The 22620-nt window shown below is 38.7% G+C and overlaps 1 protein-coding gene across 3 annotated transcripts; it reads left to right on the top strand.

Annotated features, from left to right (window-relative positions):
- The first annotated feature begins 237 nt into the window (after window positions 1–237).
- Window positions 238–22411, top strand: LOC119745895 (cytochrome b5-like). 3 transcript variants are annotated; one of them, XM_038222574.1, is made up of 8 exons: window positions 238–457; window positions 3763–3799; window positions 7498–7589; window positions 9015–9038; window positions 10072–10112; window positions 11517–11558; window positions 17562–17611; window positions 20148–22411. In XM_038222574.1, exons 1-7 carry the CDS (start codon window positions 335–337, stop codon window positions 17578–17580), a joined length of 378 nt encoding a protein of 125 aa, XP_038078502.1. In that variant the 5' UTR covers window positions 238–334; the 3' UTR covers window positions 17581–17611; window positions 20148–22411. The 3 variants fall into 3 exon arrangements, with proteins under 3 accessions (XP_038078502.1, XP_038078511.1, XP_038078492.1); XM_038222583.1 differs by lacking the exon at window positions 11517–11558 and having other exon boundaries at window positions 239–457; XM_038222564.1 differs by lacking the exons at window positions 11517–11558; window positions 17562–17611 and having other exon boundaries at window positions 241–457.
- Window positions 22412–22620: the final 209 nt, after the last annotated feature.

A 22620-nucleotide genomic window follows, 5' to 3' on the forward strand; every position in this document is an offset into this window, starting at 1 on the left:
ACCATAGAGCTCTGATTATCTCTATGTTGGCCAGCAAATTTATCATGGTCCGTGGGTACCAACCATAAGTCGGATTCTCGCTATAAACGCCCGCGGCTTGTATGTCAAGGTAGTGGCGATGAAGCGTAGGGGTCAGGCAGCCAGACGTACTGATATTACCCTGGTACCCTTTAATGGCATTGCATACAAAAATTGCAATGATGCAGCGAGCGCTTACGTGAATTGTGTAGATGCAATCCTATACTTTACGAAAGTTACCGGTACCGGTTGTAGCAGAGGTTGGTGCGTGTTTGTAGATATTCCGGGTTTTTTTAGGATAACACCAACAGAAATCATGTCAGAGACAAAAGAGACAAAAACATATACTCTAGAAGATGTTAAACAACACAAAACAAGCCAGTCGATATGGATCGTAATTCATAACAAAGTCTACGATGTCACGAAGTTCTTGGATGACGTAAGTATCTAACATGTCTAAAAGTAAAGGGCTCTACCTTTCATGCCTTTGGCTGTTTTGAGATTGTGTACAATGTAGTTACGGTCCCTCTTTTCTTTTCAGTCCTTTAATTTTATTCTAAACTTACTTCTGCAATCTTTAGATTGCAGAAGTAAGTTTAGTCTTCTTTTAGAAAAGAATGTTGCAACCTGACGCCACTCAGCGGTTGTGTATAATTAGTTTAAGGAGAGTCAAGAATAGCCCCACTAGTCTGCTAGTGTGGCCGCGGTATGCTGCGCTGAACCTCTGGCCACACACCGTGGTACCGCGTGCTACTGAGGACGAAATTTTCAAAAAAATTACGCTCAGTTTCTTACATTATCAGTTTCTTACTTTCTTATGGTTGTATTCAATGATGTCTCATCTATCACTTCTGGGATGCTTAGGTGTAATGATGTTCAATTTTCCGAGATATTCTTGAATTTTTCTGGAGCCCATATGCACTCGTAAAACGTCTGGTGATGGCAGCCATTTTGAATGTGTCAAGAGATGACCTCAAGCTGTGACGTCGCGTTTATGCAAATTGATTGTCGAGCGAGTTGCAAATACGACGGCTGTTTCCTTTGCCGTGGATCTGAATAGAGATCAGTGCACGTGGCCCCCAGACGATAAATGCGTGGTACAGGAAACGGCCGTCGTATTTGCAACTTGCTCGACAAGCAATTTGCATAAACGTGACGTCACAGCTTGAGGTCATCTCTTGACACTTTCAAAATGGCTGCCATCACCAGACGTTTTACGAGTGCATATGGGCTCCAGAAAAATTCAAGAATATCTCGGAAAAGCAGACTTCTCTTAATTCTAATGACACTATTTTTTTGGTGATTTGCACAGCGTCTAGTAGAAAATGCTATTTTCTTACACATTTTTCAGTTGCAGCTATGCAAATTAGTAGGCTACAGTTTTGCTCATGAACCCTAACAGTAACAGTAGGGGAGACGGGGGTTAGTTGGAACGATTTTCACAAAAACCTATCCATAACACAAACAGGTTTTCTTCAAGAAACAACAACTATGCCAATTTATTCATACACATGTGTGTTGCAAATGTAGCATATAAAATTCACAGAATTGTTGATGGTTATTTAAAAAATCCATCTTGATCACAACTAGGACATGCGTTCCAACTAACCCCTTCTATGGGGTTAGTTGGAACATGGTATGGGGTAAGTTGGAACTTGGTATGCTGTTAATCTGAAAGTATACTACAATTACTTAAAAACTGCATTTATATTTGAGTTTCAAGTAAAATAATTGTTCCAAGCACTGGTGATGCTTCTAACATTTTTTTAAATTTACAAACTGGCAAGAAATGGCACAAACAGCACCAAGACAAAAAAACCACAGGAAAATTGCGAGGCAAGAGTCAGCTACAAGCCTGATCATAAAAAGAAAACATCCAAACGGGAAATTTAACTCCCCAAAAATAACATGAAAAGCTTGCATAAAATTGAGGTAAGGTCAACGTGACCTGTCTATGTGCTTTTAAAATTGTTTGCCAAGTCAGAATATTTCCTCAATTATCATCATTATGTTCCAACTAGCCCCCATCAAAATGTTCCAACTAGCCCCAGTGGCCCATGTGACATTTGTTTGCTCACTCTACAAAACAGGGGCTCCAATAACATATCTTTTTAACCTTATTTTGTAGCTTAGTACTGGAGCATATAATACCCCCAAACTAGTCACTGTTATCTATAAACATCATTAAGAAAGTACACATTTTTTGAATGGTGAAAAAATTACTCAAAAGGTGAAAAAACAAACTTATCTTTCCCACTTGAGCACTATTGTTGCAGTGTTGCTGCAGGCAATATGGTGGATGGCTGTTGCTAAGGGACATCTCTTGAGGGCAACATTTTATAAAATTTAATTAAGATGATCAAGAAAAATTCATTGTTTCAACTAACCCCGTGTTCCAACTAACCCCCATCTCCCCTACTCAACTCATTAAACCTCAACAGCATGTTTTGTTGGAATCTGTCGGGTTGGGTACAGTACCCTAAACTGACAGTCTTTTAAATTGGGTTGGCACACCTCCAGAAAAGGGTGTTTCAATTTTAGGAGCTCTTGAATTTTTTTTAAATTTTTTTATTTTGGGGACGAATTGGTTCATTGAAAGAATTACCATGTTCATCAATATGGAGAAGTGGCAAAGCAAACTTCAAAACATTTATTAACAGTATATTTTTCTGTTTAAATCTGGACAGTTTTGACTTGTCAATTTATCTCATCCTATAACATGCACATTTGTTTCAATGTAAAAAAAAAAATGATTAAGTAATCAAATGTATGTACTGTGATAACTGTAGGAATGAGTGAATATAGACAACAACATAATTAACCCTAACCGCCCTGAATCCTCCAAAATCCTTTTTGCAAATTGGAGGAATTTGCAGGATTGAGGTTACATGGCCAAAGTGCGTTGCTGATTTCGGAGTACGCACTGTGTCAAGGTCTTGGGCCGGACCTTGTGTTGTTTATGCTCAGCCGTGCATAAATTTAGTCCTTGATTATACTTGACACCCTCCGCACTGCTCCAGGATGTCACTGCCTCTGCCTCAGCCTATTGACAGTCATAGCCGGAGGATTTTGCAGGATTCAGGCAGTGGTCACCCCTCCATGGACCATATTCAAGAAATAGCGGAGGAATTTGCAGGATTGAGGCTATATGCTATTTTTCCATGAGGCCAATGGGAGGATTTTGCAGGATTGAGGCTACATCCTAGCAAAATGGCCTAGGGAGTTAGGGTTAATGTGTATGTTCATACATACATGTATGATCAACACCAAAAATGCCCAAAAAAAATCCCTACCTACCTACATGTACCCTATTTTCAAATGCCATGTAATGGGAAGCAGAATTTTTTGTTTGCCTATTTCTATCAGGCATGTCCCTGATGCATCCCAGCTTCAGGTAGCAACTGTCACAACTGTGTCAGTATGGTTGAGTAGGCCTCACATACGGCAGTCATAGTTTTTTTCAACCAGTGGTCGGTAAAGTTTAGTTGGCCATCACTGCATAAACAAAAGAATAGGACACAGACTTCAAAAAAACAAAAATCAAAAATGCTGAATAATAGAAACACACAACCCAAAACCAGAGAGAATATAAATGTACCTCAATCTTGATTTGGCCCCAAAAAATTGTTTTGGACTGGTTGTTTTGATTTTGGTTCATTTGGCAAGATCCACATCAAAAATGCCAAGGAAGTTTAGGATAATATTTAAAGTAGACTTTACATCTTTTTTTCTTTATATTTTCAGCATCCTGGAGGTGAAGAGGTGCTTCTTGAACAAGGAGGTAAGTCATTGCTCATAATACTAAACCAGTGGTCTTGCATCTTTTGATATCCAGACAGCGCCCTAAAACAGTTTTAAGAATCAGGCCCATTTTAACATTTTGTCGGAGACGTACGTACAGTTGTTGTGAAGGTCCTTGATAGCCTCCCTGTACGTTTCCCCCACAGAAAAAAAGCATTTACACATTAGCACTCAAATTCTCTTGAAGGCATATGTGACCTGTTCTGTCAAAATCAGACTTTTCTGGGCATTAGGTCAAAAATGAGATTTTTGCATATTGTTAAAATATGTTCTGTTTCCTTTTAATAGGTGGTTTAATTTTTGAAACCGGTCATTCCTGCGCAAAGTTATGCTATTTGAAGTTCATTGGGTCGAAAAGTAGAAAACAGAGAAAATGGACACGAACGTCACGAAACAGACATTTCTTTAACTGATATACCTTAACAAATCATCAAAAATACTATAATTAGAGATCAAATTAGGGTTTCAAACTTTTATAGTATATTTTAGACATGCTCGGAATTACAAATATGCAAAAATTAGAAAATGGAAAAAAATACCCCCCCCCCCCCACAGCGTTTTTTGGCCCTATCTCAATTTCAACCTCTGCCCAGAAGCGTCTGCTTTTGACAGAACAGGTCACATATCGGCAAGTATTTAACCCTAACTCCCCTAGTGTCTTTCACTAAGAACTGGACCAAGTCCATCTAAATCCATCCATCAATGGTCTGCCGACCATCGTTGGAAAAAAAATGATTTTTTTTTTTCAAACATTGCCCCCAATTGACCTATCGTGGTAGAATCGCGTTAGAATCGCAACAACGCAGCCTGTGAAATATTGTTCAATTACAAATTATACAATGGACGCGGAACGCGCAGCATACGAGACAAACAAAGCTTAGCGTACAAAAATTCCACAGGGTTGTCTAAGGGGCGTGGCCAACTCTCAAACGGCGATCAATTTACCAAGTTCAGTTAGTCCACATTTTGTTTGCAATCGGTTACACACCCGTGAACCAGCCAGTCTGGTTCCCTGACCTGACAATTCCCCTACGTCTATAAATTGCTCTGTTTCGTCTGAAGTGTAGGATCAGAAAACCAGGCTACAAACAAGGACAGCATTTTTTTATTGATTTTTCCAGCTTGTTCATGTTGAACACAAAACTTTAAACAGGTCAGTGTAAAAATATTTGCCATAAAATACTAATCCCTAACTCCATCCATTTCTGGAAAAAAAAAGCAAAAGCAAATGTCGTATACCTTTAACCATTGTTAACCATGCGCGATTTAGCAAGAGTTTATATAATAATACCTAAGGGGTTTAGCTGTTTTCATCTCAATAATTGTGCCTGGCAATTACATGTACATGTAGACAAAGAGCCAGTTACATTTAGAAATGCGTAACAAAAACTGAACACAGATCGTGTGATGTCAATTTTCTTTAAGAGAACAGATAACGTGACATGCACACCCTTTTTTATAACAAAAATAACAAAAATAATTGTTATCGTACATAAATCGATTTTGTAATTGTACAAGCAGGCAACCATTTATACACGTACATTGTGATTGTATTATGATACTATTTAATATATTTTTTGCTTAATTTATCATGAGCTACTGTATTTGGAGGGTTTAAATATGAACAGGCTGTAACTCTGAAAATGATCAGTCAATCCATGTAATCCTTCTGTATAGAATTACATGTATAGGGCCTACACATGTGTACGTGTGTATGTACATGTAGTACTTATCAGGATTTGACCTTTTATCATGATATTGATAACCAACAGTCATTAATGTGAGTGTTTTTTTTTTATTGTGTACCACCCAGCGGGTTTCCTACTATCATTAAATCCTTAAAATATATGAAATACAGTTCTTAAGTGGGTATATGGGTTTCCTGCGTAATGTGAAGTATGTACGTATACATAGGCCTATAGGTCTGTAGCTTTGTACAGAGAATGTATGCAGGTGCCTGTATTTCAGTGTGTGTTTATGCTACCCACATGGATTTTATTGAATTGCCAAGAAAGACTACCTGGAGTAAAGAATGAACTGATACAAAGTACCATGTTACCATGTCTTAACATGATGTCATTAAAATACACCACACTATTTCAGTTTTAAAGGCAAAACATGTATGACATACATGTACATGATCTTTGCATTTATCCCAAAAGCAACCAACCAAGTTATTATCAAAAAGCTTACTTGAATGGATTAAAGATCATACTGGTACTAAACACCCCGTGACATTATTCCGTCTGGCTTACTGTCATTAGAAGAAATCAAGAAATGTGTGTGATTTCCAACGATCAGTCAATTGACTGATTTTTGGAAATAAAGAGTTATACTGTGCATGTACACAAAGTCATGTTTCGTGATCAAAAGGTTTGTGCATTGTTTTTCTCTGTTTTCTCAAAAAGTGTAATACATGTACATTGTACCTACATGTACTGAGCTGAAACTTCAACAGGTTGGGTTTTGAACATGAATGGATATTGAGGCATGTTATTATTGGAAACGAACAAAATCATGAAAATGCATGAAATTGAAAAGCAGATGACCCTATGCCTTTAAACACGTGAACTTACCACAAAATTAATGGTCTTTGGGCAGTGTGAACGACTGCACTGTGTTCTACATGTACGTACTGTACGCACCGGTAGTGTCAGATTTAATATAAAGACATCGCACTTCAACCGTATAATTTGCCACAGCTATGCCATAGTGCTGGATATTGAAGAAGTGAATATTCATATAAGAGATTAATTTAAAGAAAAACAATACAAATGTAATGGTATCATATTTAAAAAGATGTCACATGAACTTCTTTAAATTTATGATTTCTGCTAAAACCTTCCAGGGTTCATATTAAGACAAAATGCACTGTAAGTTAACGCTGTTTTCTTGAAAACTAAAATTTATTCATGGCCCATTTAACAAAATTTTCCTTCTTTTTATATTCTGCTTTAGATTTTGAGTGCTTTTGTTCCTGCAGTCTTTACGTAAAAAGAAAAATGTAAACGGTCCTGTGAATCCTTAATATTGACCACTGTCCTGGGCATTTTATGTTTGGACATTCATTTATTTCAGAGAAGTAGTGATCCCTGATACGGCACAACTGTAATAAGTCTCCATGCTTGTCATTAAGGATTGAAGAGTTGGAAGATGAACCACAAATCCAGGCTGAGAGGCTCTGTGATTAATTCTTGTTTATAGTGGGGGGTTTTTTTTGGGGGGGGGGTGGGTTGGGGAGAAAATTGTACATAATATGTAACAGACCATAAACTGAATATTATTTTGAATGATTTTTTTGTTTCACAGAAATGAATAAAACATAAGGCCTACTGGTTTTATAAAAATTACAGCAAGAAAAGCAAGACTCAATAACAAAATATAAAGAGCAAAATAAAAAGCATGTTTTTAGCCCAATCGATGAATTTGTTACATTTTACCTTATCCGGTCACTGTACCTATACATATTTCAGTAGAAAAAAAAGAAATAGGTATTTTAAAGGGTACCTTTAGACAAAATAATACAAGCATAGACCCACTGTTGCTCTGGGCCAACAGCAGCCCCAAAACCCTCTGCCGATTATTTCGTGGAGTTGTCATTTCCCCCAATCTCGCCCCTAGATTTACACGTAATTTTATGTACATTGCGTCTTGTTTTCTGTGTTTATTGCTTTGAAGGATCGAATGCCACAGAGTCATTTGAAGATGTAGGCCACTCATCAGACGCCAGGGAACTCATGCAGGATTATCTCATCGGTGATCTGGCAGAGGTGAACAACTTTTTTTTTCTAAGAGTAAATCCACGTCTGAATTATGTCCGGCAAGAACAAATGTGTATTTTGAAGAGGCCGAGTCCCCATAGCCAAATGTAGTGTAACTTAGATGATTCCTTATTTTGCTGTTCATTGATTGTTTTCTCGTTGTTGATATGCCTCCCATTTCACACTTAGTTGGGAAGGCTGTTTGACTTGTACCATGTCCTGTCTGTTTTGACCCTCCCTCAAAGAATGCACATAGAAAATACAAAATTGAAAATTTAAACTAAAAGTTAAAATTTCGCAACATTTTATCATTATTGTAATATTGGTGTTTTTTCTTTAACCCCATCTATGCAAACATACATTCTGTGCCAAGTAGTCCTTTCAGTCAAAATCAAGCAAGTGACTGTTTAATTCAGCCGTTAAGAACTCACAGCCTACATAAAGGAAGATTGACTGGCCGTGACTGTTTATGTACATGTAACTTGATACAGCTTTGCTTTGACTGTGGGTAGTCGATAAGCCAACCCTGCCCACAACTTGCCCGTTTTTGTCTGCTGACTGAGTTTGACTAGTCACAGTGCTTGCTTGACATATGAACTAACTGCTGGTGACTAGCTTGTGTAAAATATAGGAGGGGAAGTGGATGGAAATTTTAACTGTCTGTGACTGTTTAAATTGATTAATGAACCCCTTGTGTTGTTTGATCAGCCACAGACAGTCAAAAAGTTCTTCCACTTCCCCTGCCATGCATACATGTACATGTACATGTACATACAGACTAGTAAAAAACAGTCAAATTACATTTGTGTAAACACTGTGTCTAATTAAATCCTGTCAACAGACAAAAGAGGTAACTGGAAGGAACAGCTGGCTTATCGATCCCCAGTCAAATAATTATGATAATAATAATAATTTGGGAGGCTAATCATCCTCAGTCATAGATGAGAAGCTGAAATTTTGCAAAGGACACGGCTACAATGTGGTCGAGCCACAGGCATGTAAAGGCGCCGTTGGCAGCCAGCCATACACGACCCATCCACGGAGCACTGCCCGAGATTGAAAGTGCTTGATTTTTCAAAGCATGGCTATATTGAATTAACGGGGGAGTTTTAAACTGTTCAAATTGTCACTTTGTTGATTTTGACTGTTGTGATTGTGTAGCTGAATTTGTCAGCCAGAGAGGGAGAAATATTATGTGGACGACTTTAGAAAATTAGGTTTTTCTTGGTAATTAAGTAAAACATTTTTTTTTATCCAGGGGTTATTCATTTATGTAAACTGAGAATACATGTAACAAAGAATTATCTCATTTGTCGTGCTCAGTGTGTTCAGAAAACCATTTTTAAGTTCTGTTAGCAGTTTCTGTTGATGATTTCACTGTTTAAGTTTTAAATGATCATTTCATATTTGTTCTTTTCTTGCTTTTCATAACAGGCTGATTGGGAAACTTCAGTAAAGGTAAGGAGCAGATGCTATATTTATTGAAAAACACCCGTCCTGTTGATTTGTTCTCAGAGAAAATTCTGGAAACCTTTCTCAGTTCTTACAAAAGCAGATAGAAGCGTTCTTTCTACGTGTACAATGTAAATATAGACTACATTATAGTCTTCTCAATCCACTTTTAGACAGGTTATGTGCAAGGTCCATAGTCCACGTGTTCTCTGATCAAGGGCCAGTAGATAAGGATAACAGCTAGAAATCTCAACAGTTTGAAGACGAGCATGACCTTTTACAGACAGCGATTGGGGTGAATGAACTAAAACTTTTTTTGTACCTATCTTTTTCCCCTCTTGATTGTTTGAAGGTTGGGCAATGATCGTGTTTTTTTGCCACATTGTGTGTGTGTGCTTCATGTACCCCCATTTTTTTTCAGTGTCATGGTTCTCAGGTTTGCTGAATCGTCAGGCTTTTGTGAAATGTGTCAATCACAAAGAATTGTAAAACTTCTTAAGCTCTTGCAGGAGCTTTTGCATGTCACTTGTTGGTCGGTCGGTCTGTCTGTCTGTCTGTCTGTCCCCGAAAATTGACCAAAAATATTTGACCAAAAATTTACCAAAACTATTTTGGTGGAGTCCCGAGTCCAGTAGGCCGAGTCCAAGTCCAAGCCCGCAGGTTCGAGTCAGAGTCAGAGTCTGAGTCATATGTCATCGTGACTGGGGTCCAAGTCCTAGTCACGAGTCATACATGTACAAGTCTGGAAGGATTGAGGCAGTGTTCACCACTCAAATGAACATATAGTAGGGTTAATGCTTAACAGAGTGATACACATGGCCATGTGTATCACTCTGTTCAGGAATATTCAAATTCTAACTTTGTTAATAATAATAATGCATGTTAAATGTACCTCAAAATTGACACACCCTCAATTGTTTGTAATTTTTTGTGTGTGTTCTGTTTTGTTTTGTGAATGACTAGGTGTGTACACTGACTTTGCTTGAAAGAAATCTTAAGTTTTCAAATGTTTTTGGGTGGTTGTTTTTTTTTTCAACAGACAAACACAGGACCAAATGCACCTGATGCAGGATCAGGAAGGTTGGTGAAGCATTTCAAGTTTCTAAAAAAAAAAGTATTTTATTTGGTTGTGGTAGGTGTAACCCTTATCAAGATAATGGCAAAAGTAGAAGCATTTTCTTGCAAGTTCTTGTTTGATTTACCCTAAGTACAGTATACGTACCTCTGTCGTTTTTCCTTTACAACACCAGACACAGAGTTTTTAGGCAAAAAACAAGGCTCTCAGAATAAGCCTTTTCGGAGTTCCAACTGCGCATTCGTAACCTGTGACAACGCGCATTGTTTGTCTCAAATGGCCTTCGGACAACATCTCGCCACTGACTTTACAAAAAGGCTGTTTGTGCATTGTGGGTACTGTCAAAGGGCATTGGAGACAAACAATGTACGAATGCGCGCAGTTGGAACTCCGAAAAGGCTTATTCGTATTGTTCAGGCATAAAAAAAGTGTTCGTACGTGACATGACCTGCAGGGGGTATCGTGTATAATAGGGCGTGCAGTCTTCGAAATACGTGCGCAGTTCACTCTGAATAGCCGGTCAGCGTCATTGACGTATTCCTCACAGCCAGGGGTTAGTGAAAGAACGCGCACGCACCCATGGAATGGAGCCTGGCCTATGGGGTATCCAGAGTTTATATGGAGCTCAGTGATTCCTTGGTGTAACTGTGATGTGTGGGCTGTTTTACCCTCAACACATGATCAGACTGTACATGCATAGCATATGTATGGATGACTGCTGAATGTCTCAGTGTGCACACCTGTATGTACATGTATCCCTAAACCCATCCGCTGAGCCCATGAATAAACGTTATACCCTCAAAATATTCTATAAAAGAGAGTTCTGAGAGCCATACAATTAAAGAAATGAAGAGATATGGCAATGAACCTCTGGCCTGGACTTGGGGCTTCCAATTCTGAGCATTTTGTATGCAATTGGGCTCGAAAGTGGTGCTATTTTGCCATGTTGTGGAGGGATCGTTTTTCAAGATGGCTACTTTTCCGCTTTGGGGAAAATAGGGGTCGTCTTCTTTGGGTGAGAATTTCTCGAAAAGTCAATGGTCAACTCCACCAAAAATTGAAAAGAATATGAAAGATGACATGTTGAGCATCTTTTTTCTGTGCAGCTCAAATACCTGTGAGAGTTTTAAAAGAATTTTGAAGTATGGGGATTTAGCACTGGTGTCTATGGGAATTTTAATACAGGGGTGCATCCTTTAAATTGATATTATTAATGTAGTAACTTGTCATTGGAGTAGAGTCTGGTAACAAGACTCCGACCATTGTATGCAGTATTGCTTCACTGTGACATTAATACCCCACGTTCAGACATTGTATACCATTACTCTTAATGCATGTGCAAACTCCTTGCTTCCTTTATGTTTGTGTTTGTTCCTTTTGAACCTTTTCTGCTGGTATGTTCTTTCCAGTTCTCAAAGTGATAATGAAAACAGTGAAGTGGACTCTCGATGGTATCAGACCTGTCTATCTTATTGCATGATTCACAGTACTCTAGTCCAACCCAACCTGCATGCAGCTACTTAATAATACATGTAGGCAGGTACCACAGTAGTTGCTTTGATGACATTGAACAATTGATCAATGTTGTAACAAAACAGATAAGATGGCAGCAACTTCCATACCCAGTGATAGGCCATCAGCCTGGGGGTTACGCCAGCATCAAATCAGGGCGTAAATGATTATAGTGCGCATGCGCAAGGTATACCGCCTCTAGAGTGGTAACAAGCATTTTGATGGACATTTTGGGGGAAAAAAGGGTGATAACACCCAAAAGGTTGCCACCGCTGCAATGCTATCATATATGTTCCAACTCTGGAGGTGTTTATCTTGCCAAAAATCGCTATGACGATTATTCCCCTCATTTGATACCGGTGGCCAAAATTTTGGACCGAGGCTGATGGCCTATAAATGAAAGTAAAGTGGAGTCCCCTAACGTGGTGCACTGTGACGTTTCCCTCAATTTTGCTCCTGCAGTGTTGCCAAACGTCTTTGTTGACACACTTCAAATTCATTCAGTTAAATACTGACACTATTACTTTAATAATGCTTACTATTGAATCACCTGCTAACAATTTCAGTGCCATGAAAATAAGTCCGAAATTAAAAAACGGTGGTGTCTACAAATTTGGCACAAAATCGGGCAAGTATTCCCTAATGTGGTGCACTTCAACAAAAAAAAATAAAATCCCAAGTTAACATTGAAGAATTTGTTAAGTTGACAAATTCTGATAAATCATTATTATCTCCACTCACATACCCAACTACTTGTTTGTCAGAATGCTTTTTTTCTCTAATTTTTGGCGCATTTTTTAAAGGGTTCAAATCGGAAAATCATGCCAAAGTAAAATTTCTCTGTTAACTTTGTAACAGGTAGATAAACTCAAGATTTATGAACGGGAATGTTTAGAGCTCGATGAAATTTCACTTACATGTACAGGTACTGTGAAATACTAGGCAAAACTATTGCTCTAGCAAGGCACTAGAGGCAAAAAATTAAAGTGCCCCATGTTAGGGGCCGAGCCACGTTAAGGGGCATCAACAATAGTCACAAAATTATTCAGACAAAATGTGATAGTAGGGTCAAGTTTGAGCTTTCACAAGCATGTAGAATGCACCTCAATGTGACATTTCTGATGTTGGACTGTATTTTTATTTTCATTTGGGAACCACTTTCCAGAAGCGTCAAAGAGAGTTTTATGAACATTTTTGACATCACAATGTAGTTAGGAAGTGTTTTTTGAGAAACAAAGTAGACAGTATGCATGCATTTTTCAGAAATTCAAAAATTCTTCATTATAATTGTACATAAAATCTGGGACCCAAGGGGATGTTCAGTTTATAGCCGAATGTTTGGTACAGTTGTGTTCATTATATTATGATATTGGGGACCAACAATCATGAACAAAAAATCATATTTAGACTTTCGACTTAGAAATATTTGTATTTAACCTGGGATCCGTAGATAAATTGTTGCCGTTGTCCATGCGGAGTGTGTCTTTTTCACGTAAGTGTTTGGCACATTGATATTATCGTGTTGGCATTTCTTTTTGGAAGAAGAAATAATCCTTCAGAGCGAAATCAAATGGTGTGTCATGAGGGGAAAATCTAAACATTCATTTGGTTGAACATCATGTTTTCTTGGGAAAAAACATGTGCCATTAACATACAAATCCACTCTCACTACTTAGGCAAAAAAAAAAAGTCTCCGGTTTCTGGAATGCGCACGTGTCGCCGTAGCCATGCGCGTCGGCAAAATAAAAAAGTTTTTGTTTTTCAATAAAAGATGATGTCTCAAAACCGCCAAACTCACTGGTTTGACTGGATCCTGCTGCTGCAAAATTTTAACGTGTTTTTAGATGGGGTTATGATCGAGAATAAGCTTTATGTGGCCTCTCTGGACTCCCGTATATTTGCACTAAGTTTAGTCGGGCACCATTTGCAGTTATCAGCCGACATTTGAAGCAAAAAAAAAAACCAGGTAAAAAAAAAAAGCCACATCGCCGCACCACTTTTTGGGCAAGCTCCATACCAGAAACCGGAGACTTTTTTTTGGGCCTAATGTACTGTACAGAATTGTTCTGTTTAGAAGATTTTAGTACACACTCTGTTCACAGTCTATACATGTACCGGTATAGGGTGCTGTTTTCCAAAAAAATTTGCATTCAAAATGGAAGAACAATTCATGTACATGTACAAATTGACTTCATTTTTTCAACAACAGATTTTATGTTTGGACACAAATGTACGAGGCGAAGCTGAGTGAACTGGAAAAGTCAAGATTTTACCGAGCGATAATATTCCTCACATTTCACAATTTAAAGCCACTCAATATTTGTTTTATATAACCGACATATAGATCCTTGGCATTTGATATATTTGAACTTTTATTTCAATACAAAACTGGAGGAAAATGTATTTCTCTCTTCCAAACCACCCCTTCACGAAAATGTTTGAACCCAACGCTGTAGCGCTGGCTCTTTGGAACAATACGCGCTATGCGCAACGCTGAACGCGCACACTAGCATGCATTTGCACACAAATACCGCGTCATGATCCTAACTGTTGAATAGCATTTCCCATTCCCCATGGGCGGATAGTACTTTTTGAGCCGTGGCATGAATGGGAGCAATAACGAATGACATGTGATGTGAGCTCCACCAATCAAATGACAAGGATCTGTATGTCGGTTATATAATTCTGAATATTTTGTTGTCTCTTTGTCAACAAGATACATGTAAATCACTACAGAACACATGAGACTGCTTTTGGTTCCACTTCACTTATTTGTAATGCTAATGAGTGTTTTATAAGCTTACAATCTTTGAAAAGAGCTTGCAGCTTTTCTTTTCTTTACAACAAGAACTTATGCTGGGTGCATGCATATAGAATGAATAACAAATGTGCTGGTGGCTGAATACATCCGTTGTGTATATTTGCAAGCATGCATTTATTTTTATGAATGGGAAGGTTGTGGTTTGCATGGTTGCTTGTAGATGCAGTAGTTGGTGTGCAACACTCCCAACCCCCCTCCTATACTTTGAACGTACATGTACATAAGCTACCGCTATTCATAGCTTTACCCTTTCATAGACAACCCTGGTTGCAGTGATACTGTATCACACAGTAACGCAAATTAATTTCGAGTCAGTAATGCAAATGATACTACTGGGCTAGGAGACTGGAGAATATCTGGGGACTGTCTGGGGACCTGTGACGGCAGAGTTAGTAATTGTGATTGATTTTAGTTGCTTTGCACCGAAAAGGCAGCGCCCAGCTGTATACTCCCTGATAGGCATGAGAATCTTCCTTTTTAAACAGGAATTCCTGGGGGGGGGGTTGTTGCCCAAATTTCCACGTTTTTATTTATTTTGGTCCAGTTTGGGTTTTTTTGGGGGCCAGATTTCACATCTTTTTTCCTGTTTTTGCAAAGGTTCCCAGGTTTTTTTTCATTGAAATTCATTCTCATGCCTGTCCCCAGGGAGCTGAGATGGTATTTGGAATGTTTCATTGGCCCAGTGAGCAGGGTAATACTGATGTAGCGACTTGAACTCGAACACTGGTGGATACGTGTGTTTCATAAATGCACATTATTATCATTCCACCAGCCCCGGTCAAGCAGTGATCCACCCTTGATTTTTGTGTTGCCTGATTTTGGTAATGGAATAGAATCACATAAAATCCCTGTTGCCACATCCAAAAGTGACCAAAATGGTTGAAATTCGTGCCATTACATGTTAAAGTCAAGGTATACATGTAGATATGTTTGAATTGACCAACAGAAGGCTGTATTCAGGTTCATAAGTGGAAATCTACTTTTCTGCTATAGAAAAGCAGATTGAACGTTTTGCTAAAAGACATTTTTTCTACTTTTCTGCTACCAGAAAAGCAGCAGATTTTATTGTTTGCCCGTTTACTGGCGGTTCAAAAAGGGACATCTGCTTTGCTGCTACCAGAATGCAGATTGAACGTTTTGACATGGTGGTTCAAAAGTGGCTTTCTGCTTGCTGGTATCAGAAAAGCAGATGTCTGTTCAATCTACAGGGTACTTGCTGGTAGCAGAAAAGCAGATGTCCCTTTTTGAACTGCCAGTGAAGGGCAAAAAGTAAAACCTGCTTTTCTGGTAGCAGAAGTAGAAAAAGTACATTTTAACAAAACGTTCCATCTGCTTTTCTGCTATTCTAAAGCAGATGTCCACTTTTGAACCTCCATACAATGTAAGGCTGCATGTCTTTTCTCGATGCTCAACATGGCATCTTCCGTGTGCCTGATTTAAACAGACAAAATAAATGTGAAACTGAAATCCATCATATGATTGGCTTCGGAGATGGAATAAAGCAATTTTACAGAGCAGGGTCTGTGAAAACAGAGACCTGTTATTTCCTGGCCATGTTATTTTCAGGGGATTTGATCATGACCTACGTATAGTTACATTCCCAGACACAGAGGATTTGCAGGGTTTAGTAATTTGGAGGCCATGTCGAGCTACCATTACATTTCAAAAGCTTGATGTTAAAATTATGAATGTGGCATTTGGTTCCTTCACATCGATAGATTTAGAGGAGCCAGGAAATTTTAAATGCTAAAGAAAATGTCTAGGTTTTTGAGAATAAACTCCACAAACGGGTTTTAGCCTGGTCAACTTTGTATGATGTGACCAGGGAACCAATTTCACGGCGCTGCTAAGCACAAAAATTTGCTTAGCACAAAAAAATGTCTGGCTTATAAAAGCAGGTTACCAGCCAAAACTGTGATGTAAAAACTGTGATGTATATTGCTCGTGATTAGTATTCAGCTGTTGTTTGCTATAGCATGAAAATCACATGGAGTTTTGGCTAATATCTGCTTTTTTATCCAGGTTTTGTTTGTGCTAAGCAAATTTTTTGCTTAGCAGCGCCGTGAAATTGGGCCCAGGGTTTATGAAGAAAAAACGAAGTCCCATAGATTGATCCGAGTTGCCCACTCTTTGTGATCACTTATGCAGCTTTCCACTAATACTTGGATGCTCCAAAGTGTGCTCTAGTGTTTCCCACAATGCACTCACCTTTAGGGACGTGTTTAATTCAGAGTTTACAAAGTGCACATGTATGCGATAGGTATTCCGGTGGTTGAAACTGTAATTTAAATATCGGACTGGTGCATACAGGGGTCTAGCCTTTCACCAAGGCCATCGTGGCTTAACTTGCCCGCATTCAAAGCGGCGAAACCGCGAAGCGAATGGAGATGGAGACCACACACGCGAGTGGCGAAGCCACGAGGGCCTTTTCTAACTTGTCGAGAAATTCTTATGTTTTTCTTTATAATCTCGATTTTTGCTACCCCAAAAGGGTAGCAAATTCCAACCAATCATCAGTCTTTTAGTGCGTACGTGGCTACTACCCGGACGCGTCGACGCGCCCGGATGCGTGCACAAAATTTAAAAACAAAAAATGCGAGTCTAGTTTTCCGCAAGATCGTGACCGCGTAATTGTTCTTACATTATCTTATTTTAATTTTACTTATAAAAGTATTTCAAGAAATTATTTGAGTGTATGAACTTATTTTTCATCTGAACTTACAGTTATTTGCTCTTACGTTTTCCTTACTCACCCTTTTAAAAACGGAAGCGACTAGGCAAAATCCGCGTTGTGATTGGTTAACCTTCAGCACTCTTCTTATTTGCATAAAAACTATGAATAATTCAACAAAATCAAGTTGGGAAAGGCCTCGTGGCTTTGCCACTCGTGCGTGCTGACTTAATCTTTGCTCCAGTCGCTTCGGTTCTTCGCAACTCCGCCGCTCTGAGCCACGATGGCCTGGGCGAAAGGCTAACAGGGGTCCAACTCTCCATACGCTAACCGTTGAGATCATTAATGCCTCATTCTGCTATTCTAACACACTAACTCTTCCTCTCTTACATCCGAGTTTCCCAAATTTTGACTCCTCGTTATATTTTTGACTTTCATTTTTTGTGCCAGTCGCTGTGCTCTGTCTTAGTCTCAGTCCAGGTCGCACAGGGATACCTCATGTGAGTCCGTCCTTAAATGATTTTTTTTTTCTTCAGTTTTGTTCTTTTTTCATTCTTGCTGTTGTCTTTGTTGAAATGTTCTGTTGAAGTTGTCCTACCTTAGAATCTTTTGCAATTTCTTCAACAATGGCATTAATGACATACTGAGAAAACTTTGCCTACGAAGGACTGATTTGACATATATGTTACGTTGAGAAATTTTATTTCCACAAACAGCATCCAGTCTCTGTACTTTGTTTTCTCCACCAAACCATACTCCACGAGTCCCCCCCCCCCCCCTCCACTCCAACTTCCCCAGCCCCAAACAAAATGTTCCCAATTTACTGTGCTTTGATATACAGTGGAACGCCGTCACAACGAACATAGCGGGATCCAAGGAAATTGTTCGTAATTGCATTCGTTCGGTATAGCGATTTATATCGGTACGTGTTGTACACAAGATCGGGAGCCAAGTACGATGTTCGGTATAGCCGAATGTTCGGTTTACTGTTATTTTCGGTATAAGCAGCGTTTCACTGTACATAGTATTTTTCAGTGAAAATATGTTTACTCAATGAGTTCTGATAATGTATGTGAACAGTGTTATAGTTCAGTTTGTTGTTTACTGAGTCTTAAACACAAGTGTATTTTCTCGTTTGAGTTTGGTTTCCAGACCTGTCTGTAGAATAGTGCTTGCAAGTAATGCATCTGCTTTTGCCATTATTTCCGACCGCAGTTTTTGTATTTACTTATTTGTTTTGCTCTATTAATCCTGATATCAATGTGAACCTTTCAAAGTGGTTGAGCTAACTATTGGTTGAACTAACTATTAAGGCCAAAAAAAAAATAGTAGTTCTGCTTCCGGTTTCCCTACCTACCCTATTCTGACAGCCCCTACCCTAATTTTTTTTATTGGAAAAATGAGGAAAAAAATCCAAAACCATCAATTTCTACCTTTTACCCTTGACTACCCGCAGATGCCTCCATATGATCGTACACAAAAAAAATTGGCAAAATAAAAATTATTTCCCTACCTACCTACCCTTTTTTCAAATGCCATGTAATCGGAAGCAGAACTATTTTTTTTTTTTTTTTTTGTTGTGCCCTAAATACAACCTGCAAACTGATGTGCAGTGTGATGGCTGATGGCATAAAAACTGAATCTTAATTCCACGGCCAAAGTGTTTTGAGGCTGTGCTTTACTGTTGTCCCCTCTGTCTAGTTCCCTGAAACCTTAGTCTTTGTTACCATGAATCTGGTGACTATGATGCAGGCACCAGTCTGTGTGGTTTAATTTGCTACAAAGACTTTTGGGGAAAGATTGAAACAAACCTGAACAATTTTATTCAAAGATTAAGTTTGTCATTGAAAAAAAAGACAAGTTAATTGAATGTATTTTTGACACAAAATTCAAGAGAAGGATAACAACTCGGAGGTGTTTGACTGCATGGTTTCAGTTCTTTATGCTCCAAATACGTGAAGAAAAATTGCCCATTTACTTTTATTTCCCAGATTCATTGCATGAAACATAGCAGATGTCATATTTAGTCACCAATGCCCAAATTGGCCTTTGTTTGTATGGTGGACAGACACAATGGAAGAGTGCTTACTTCTGTTTTGAGTGGATTAAAAAACAGTGTATTTAAACAAATTTACCCACTCAAATAAGCACTCTTCTGTTGTGTCTATTTTGTCTCAAAATTGCTGTTTAATAGATTTGTTTCTTCCTATTCTTGTCCATGTGGGCAGTTATTCCGATTTTGTCCCACCAAGATAACCTTATGAAATAATGGTCGTGAAGTTGTCCATTGCTTCATTCCCCTTCCCCTCTTTAATGAAATAAATATTAGCCATTTGATGGATTGTGCCGTTGGCTTGTAATAATTGGCCATACTCTTGAGGGCAGCATACTAGTCAAAGGACACAGGGAACCTCTATGCATTAACACTGTGCGGAAATGCGTATCGTCAAACCTTTTCAATTTCAAGTCGCATTTTCAGGCCAATGTATCAGTCAAACCGATGGTAGTTCATCTGAATATTGGTGAAACCAATGGTAAATGCATCCAAGAGCCACAGCCATTGGCTATTGAACACATGAGTTGTAATCAGTCATTAATTGTAATCACTCAGTCACAAGGCGATCGCAAGTCAGTCACAAGTTAAGTCTCAGGTCAGTACAAAAGTAACAGGGAATGAACAGTGACAGAGAACATGTAATGTCTTTATTAACCCTAACCTTCCCAAATCCTCCAAAATCCTCTGAAAAATTTAGGATTTTGCAGGATTGACACTATATGGCAAAAGCACGTGGCTGATTTTGGAGAAGGCACTTGTGTCAAGGTCTTTGGCCAGATCTGGTGTTGTTTATGATCAGCCGTGCATAAATTTAGGCAGAGATTTTCCTCCGTACTGCTCCAGGATGACACTGGCTCTGTCTTAACTTATTGACAGTGATTGCTGGGTTTTTTTTTTGCAGGATTGAGGCAGTGGGCACCCCTCCAAGAAAAGTTTCACTGAAGTTTAAAGTTTCTTCTTTTTTTAATTCTCTCTCGCAGTAATTGGGCCCAGTGGATCATTCCGACTATCGTTGCTCTCGGGGTTGCGCTCCTCTACCGCTTCTACATTGCCGGGAATTGATGCAGGGAACCAGGTCATGTTGGTGGACAGGATACCAGTTACAGTGTCTCCTTGCTGCTCCCACTACACGCAAACAGATTAACCAAAGAAATGAACAGATGCCTTTTGCTAATTACAGAAAGCCAGGGGCACCATCAGAGCGTGAAAATGTAAAAAATTAAATGACCAATAACAGATATATTCTTAATAACATTATTTCTCATTACATTTGTAAGATAGTGTTCCCAGATCAGGCTTAGTCTAAAACGACAATCTTGGTATGAGAAAATCATTTCAGAGCCAATTTTTTTTAACTTGATCAATTCAGTTTGGCCAAACAAGTAAAATGAAATCAAAAGGTTATCACACAGTGGTACATCAAGGAATTTGTTGGGTTGGGGGAAGGAGTAAAATTTGGTTGCGATACTGTGTCTTGGATACCGTAATTTTATTGATCCAGAACTGCCATGAGTCCAGTCTGTAAAAATGACTTTACTTCAAATACACTGCGTTGCATAATGATTAACACATAAACTGCATTGCATACAAGTTATCTCGTATGCACTACCTTACTACGTGTGAAGGGTGCCTTTGTGCCTCACAATGGATAACTGCGATCTCTCAATCTCGTATCTGGCTGGAAAGCTCACCGTTTTCAAAAAGGTTATACTACATACATGTACCAACCGTGATTTTACATGTGTGAAATATTTCTTGCATAGTAGGTTAAAAAGTTTTTCTTTTCGACATATTGGCACGATATACATGTAACAAAACAATTGTTGACTGCTGTGATGTGGGACATGTGTTTTTTACCGCCTTCCCCTTGGGTGCTGTACGTCTCTCGACGTGGTGTACAAAACATGTCCGCAGTCAATAATTGTATATTACATGTATGTATCACAAGAATTGCGGTTTTTCCCTCCTACTGGATACAGCACTGTCCACTACACAAGATGCCCGGCTCAATTTCATGGTCTTGATGAATGATGTCTTCATCAGCATGTTTCACGACATTAATTACCATGTTTTTGCATGTAGATCTCTATTTGGCTTAAGTATTCACTACTCATGGTTTCCAAAATTTATGAACCAAGTTTGTCCCTTTGAAACTAAAAAACCCAGACCAAAAAAAAGGCAAAACAGACTGCTTCACGATACCACAGAGTTAAAGCTACAGTCCATCATTTGCAGCTATCCAAAAAGTAACTGACGTAATTGGTGTTGAAAAACATACTCGGTTGAAAGATAGTAAGGGGAATAAACTCCCAGTGAAATTATTCTTTCTAGCAAGCTGTCATTTTGAAGAAGTCCAACCAAAGAAGGCATTAGTAGCTTGTTTTCTTATTTGGCGAAGTGGGTGCAAACGTTGACACGACGCACACACGCGCACGGTTGCTTTAAGTCGTCAGATCAGTGCGCGACATCGCGTAGCTGCAATCGGCTCAGTGAGAACATGTCTCGGACCCTGAATTCAGACCCAATTCAAAACTCAGACTCAGCAACTTTTGATTTGAAATCAAGATCCTAGAATGTTGTTCATCTCAAAATATACAGCTGAAGCTGAGCTAAAACTTCATCAAGTTAGTTGTTCAGCACCCTTCTTTAGATTTTGAGCATGTTTGTTGCTTCAAACGAACAAAAATGCACAAATTACAAATGATGGACTGTACCTTTAAGCACAGATTTGAGCATGTGGGGAATGTCACAGTTGCAATGAAATTACTAACTTCCAAAATATATAAATGTACATGATTCGAGTCGTTCATGTTGAAATGTTATCGTGTCATTAGTACAGATTCCTCGGTGTGGAAAATGTGGTTACTTAAGTCTGGAGAGCCTATTTTCCTAGCTTTGGTGTTTCGGTCGGAAATATGGTTTGGGAGATAATACTGTGGAAATTGTTGACAAATGTAACCTAAAATTCTGTCTCATCAACTGATCTTTTTTTCTGATCAACGCAATGCATGATTGAATGGGATTCGTAATTAAAAACACCAGTAGGAAAAGTAAAACTTTCATCGAAAATTTACAGATCAAAGTTAAACTTTTTCAGGAAACGCTGTACATGTACATTCTGTCAATATCTGATCGAGGATTATGAAAATGTCTAAAACAATAACTGATATGCAAAAATGTAGAAGTTGGCTGTATGTTTCATGTGAATGTCATTGTAACTACCTAGGCTTTACTTTAACTATAATGAATAAATCGCTGCATGTAAGATGGCTGAACGTCAGTAGGGTCTAGGCCATAGGAATATAATTGTATGAATACAATCCTTTCTTAATGACACTTGGAGAAAAACAGCGGAAAGATTTCCATATACGAAGTTCACTAATTTTCCTCTGTATTGACTAACAAGCCCCCAGATAGCAATTTCATGTCATCAAAGTCAATTTGAGCAGTGAG

The sequence above is a fragment of the Patiria miniata genome, unplaced genomic scaffold (assembly GCF_015706575.1).
Source record: "Patiria miniata isolate m_02_andy unplaced genomic scaffold, ASM1570657v1 HiC_scaffold_12, whole genome shotgun sequence".
NCBI lineage: Eukaryota > Metazoa > Echinodermata > Asteroidea > Valvatida > Asterinidae > Patiria > Patiria miniata.

Bases quoted from the DNA above. Each gene is read 5' to 3' on its own strand.
- LOC119745895 (XM_038222564.1), top strand. From the start codon at position 335: ATGTCAGAGACAAAAGAGACAAAAACATATACTCTAGAAGATGTTAAA. The intron at 458-3,762 runs GTAAGTATCTAA...TTATATTTTCAG, and splicing joins TCACGAAGTTCTTGGATGAC to CATCCTGGAGGTGAAGAGGT. The intron at 7,590-9,014 runs GTGAACAACTTT...TTTTCATAACAG, and splicing joins TCATCGGTGATCTGGCAGAG to GCTGATTGGGAAACTTCAGT.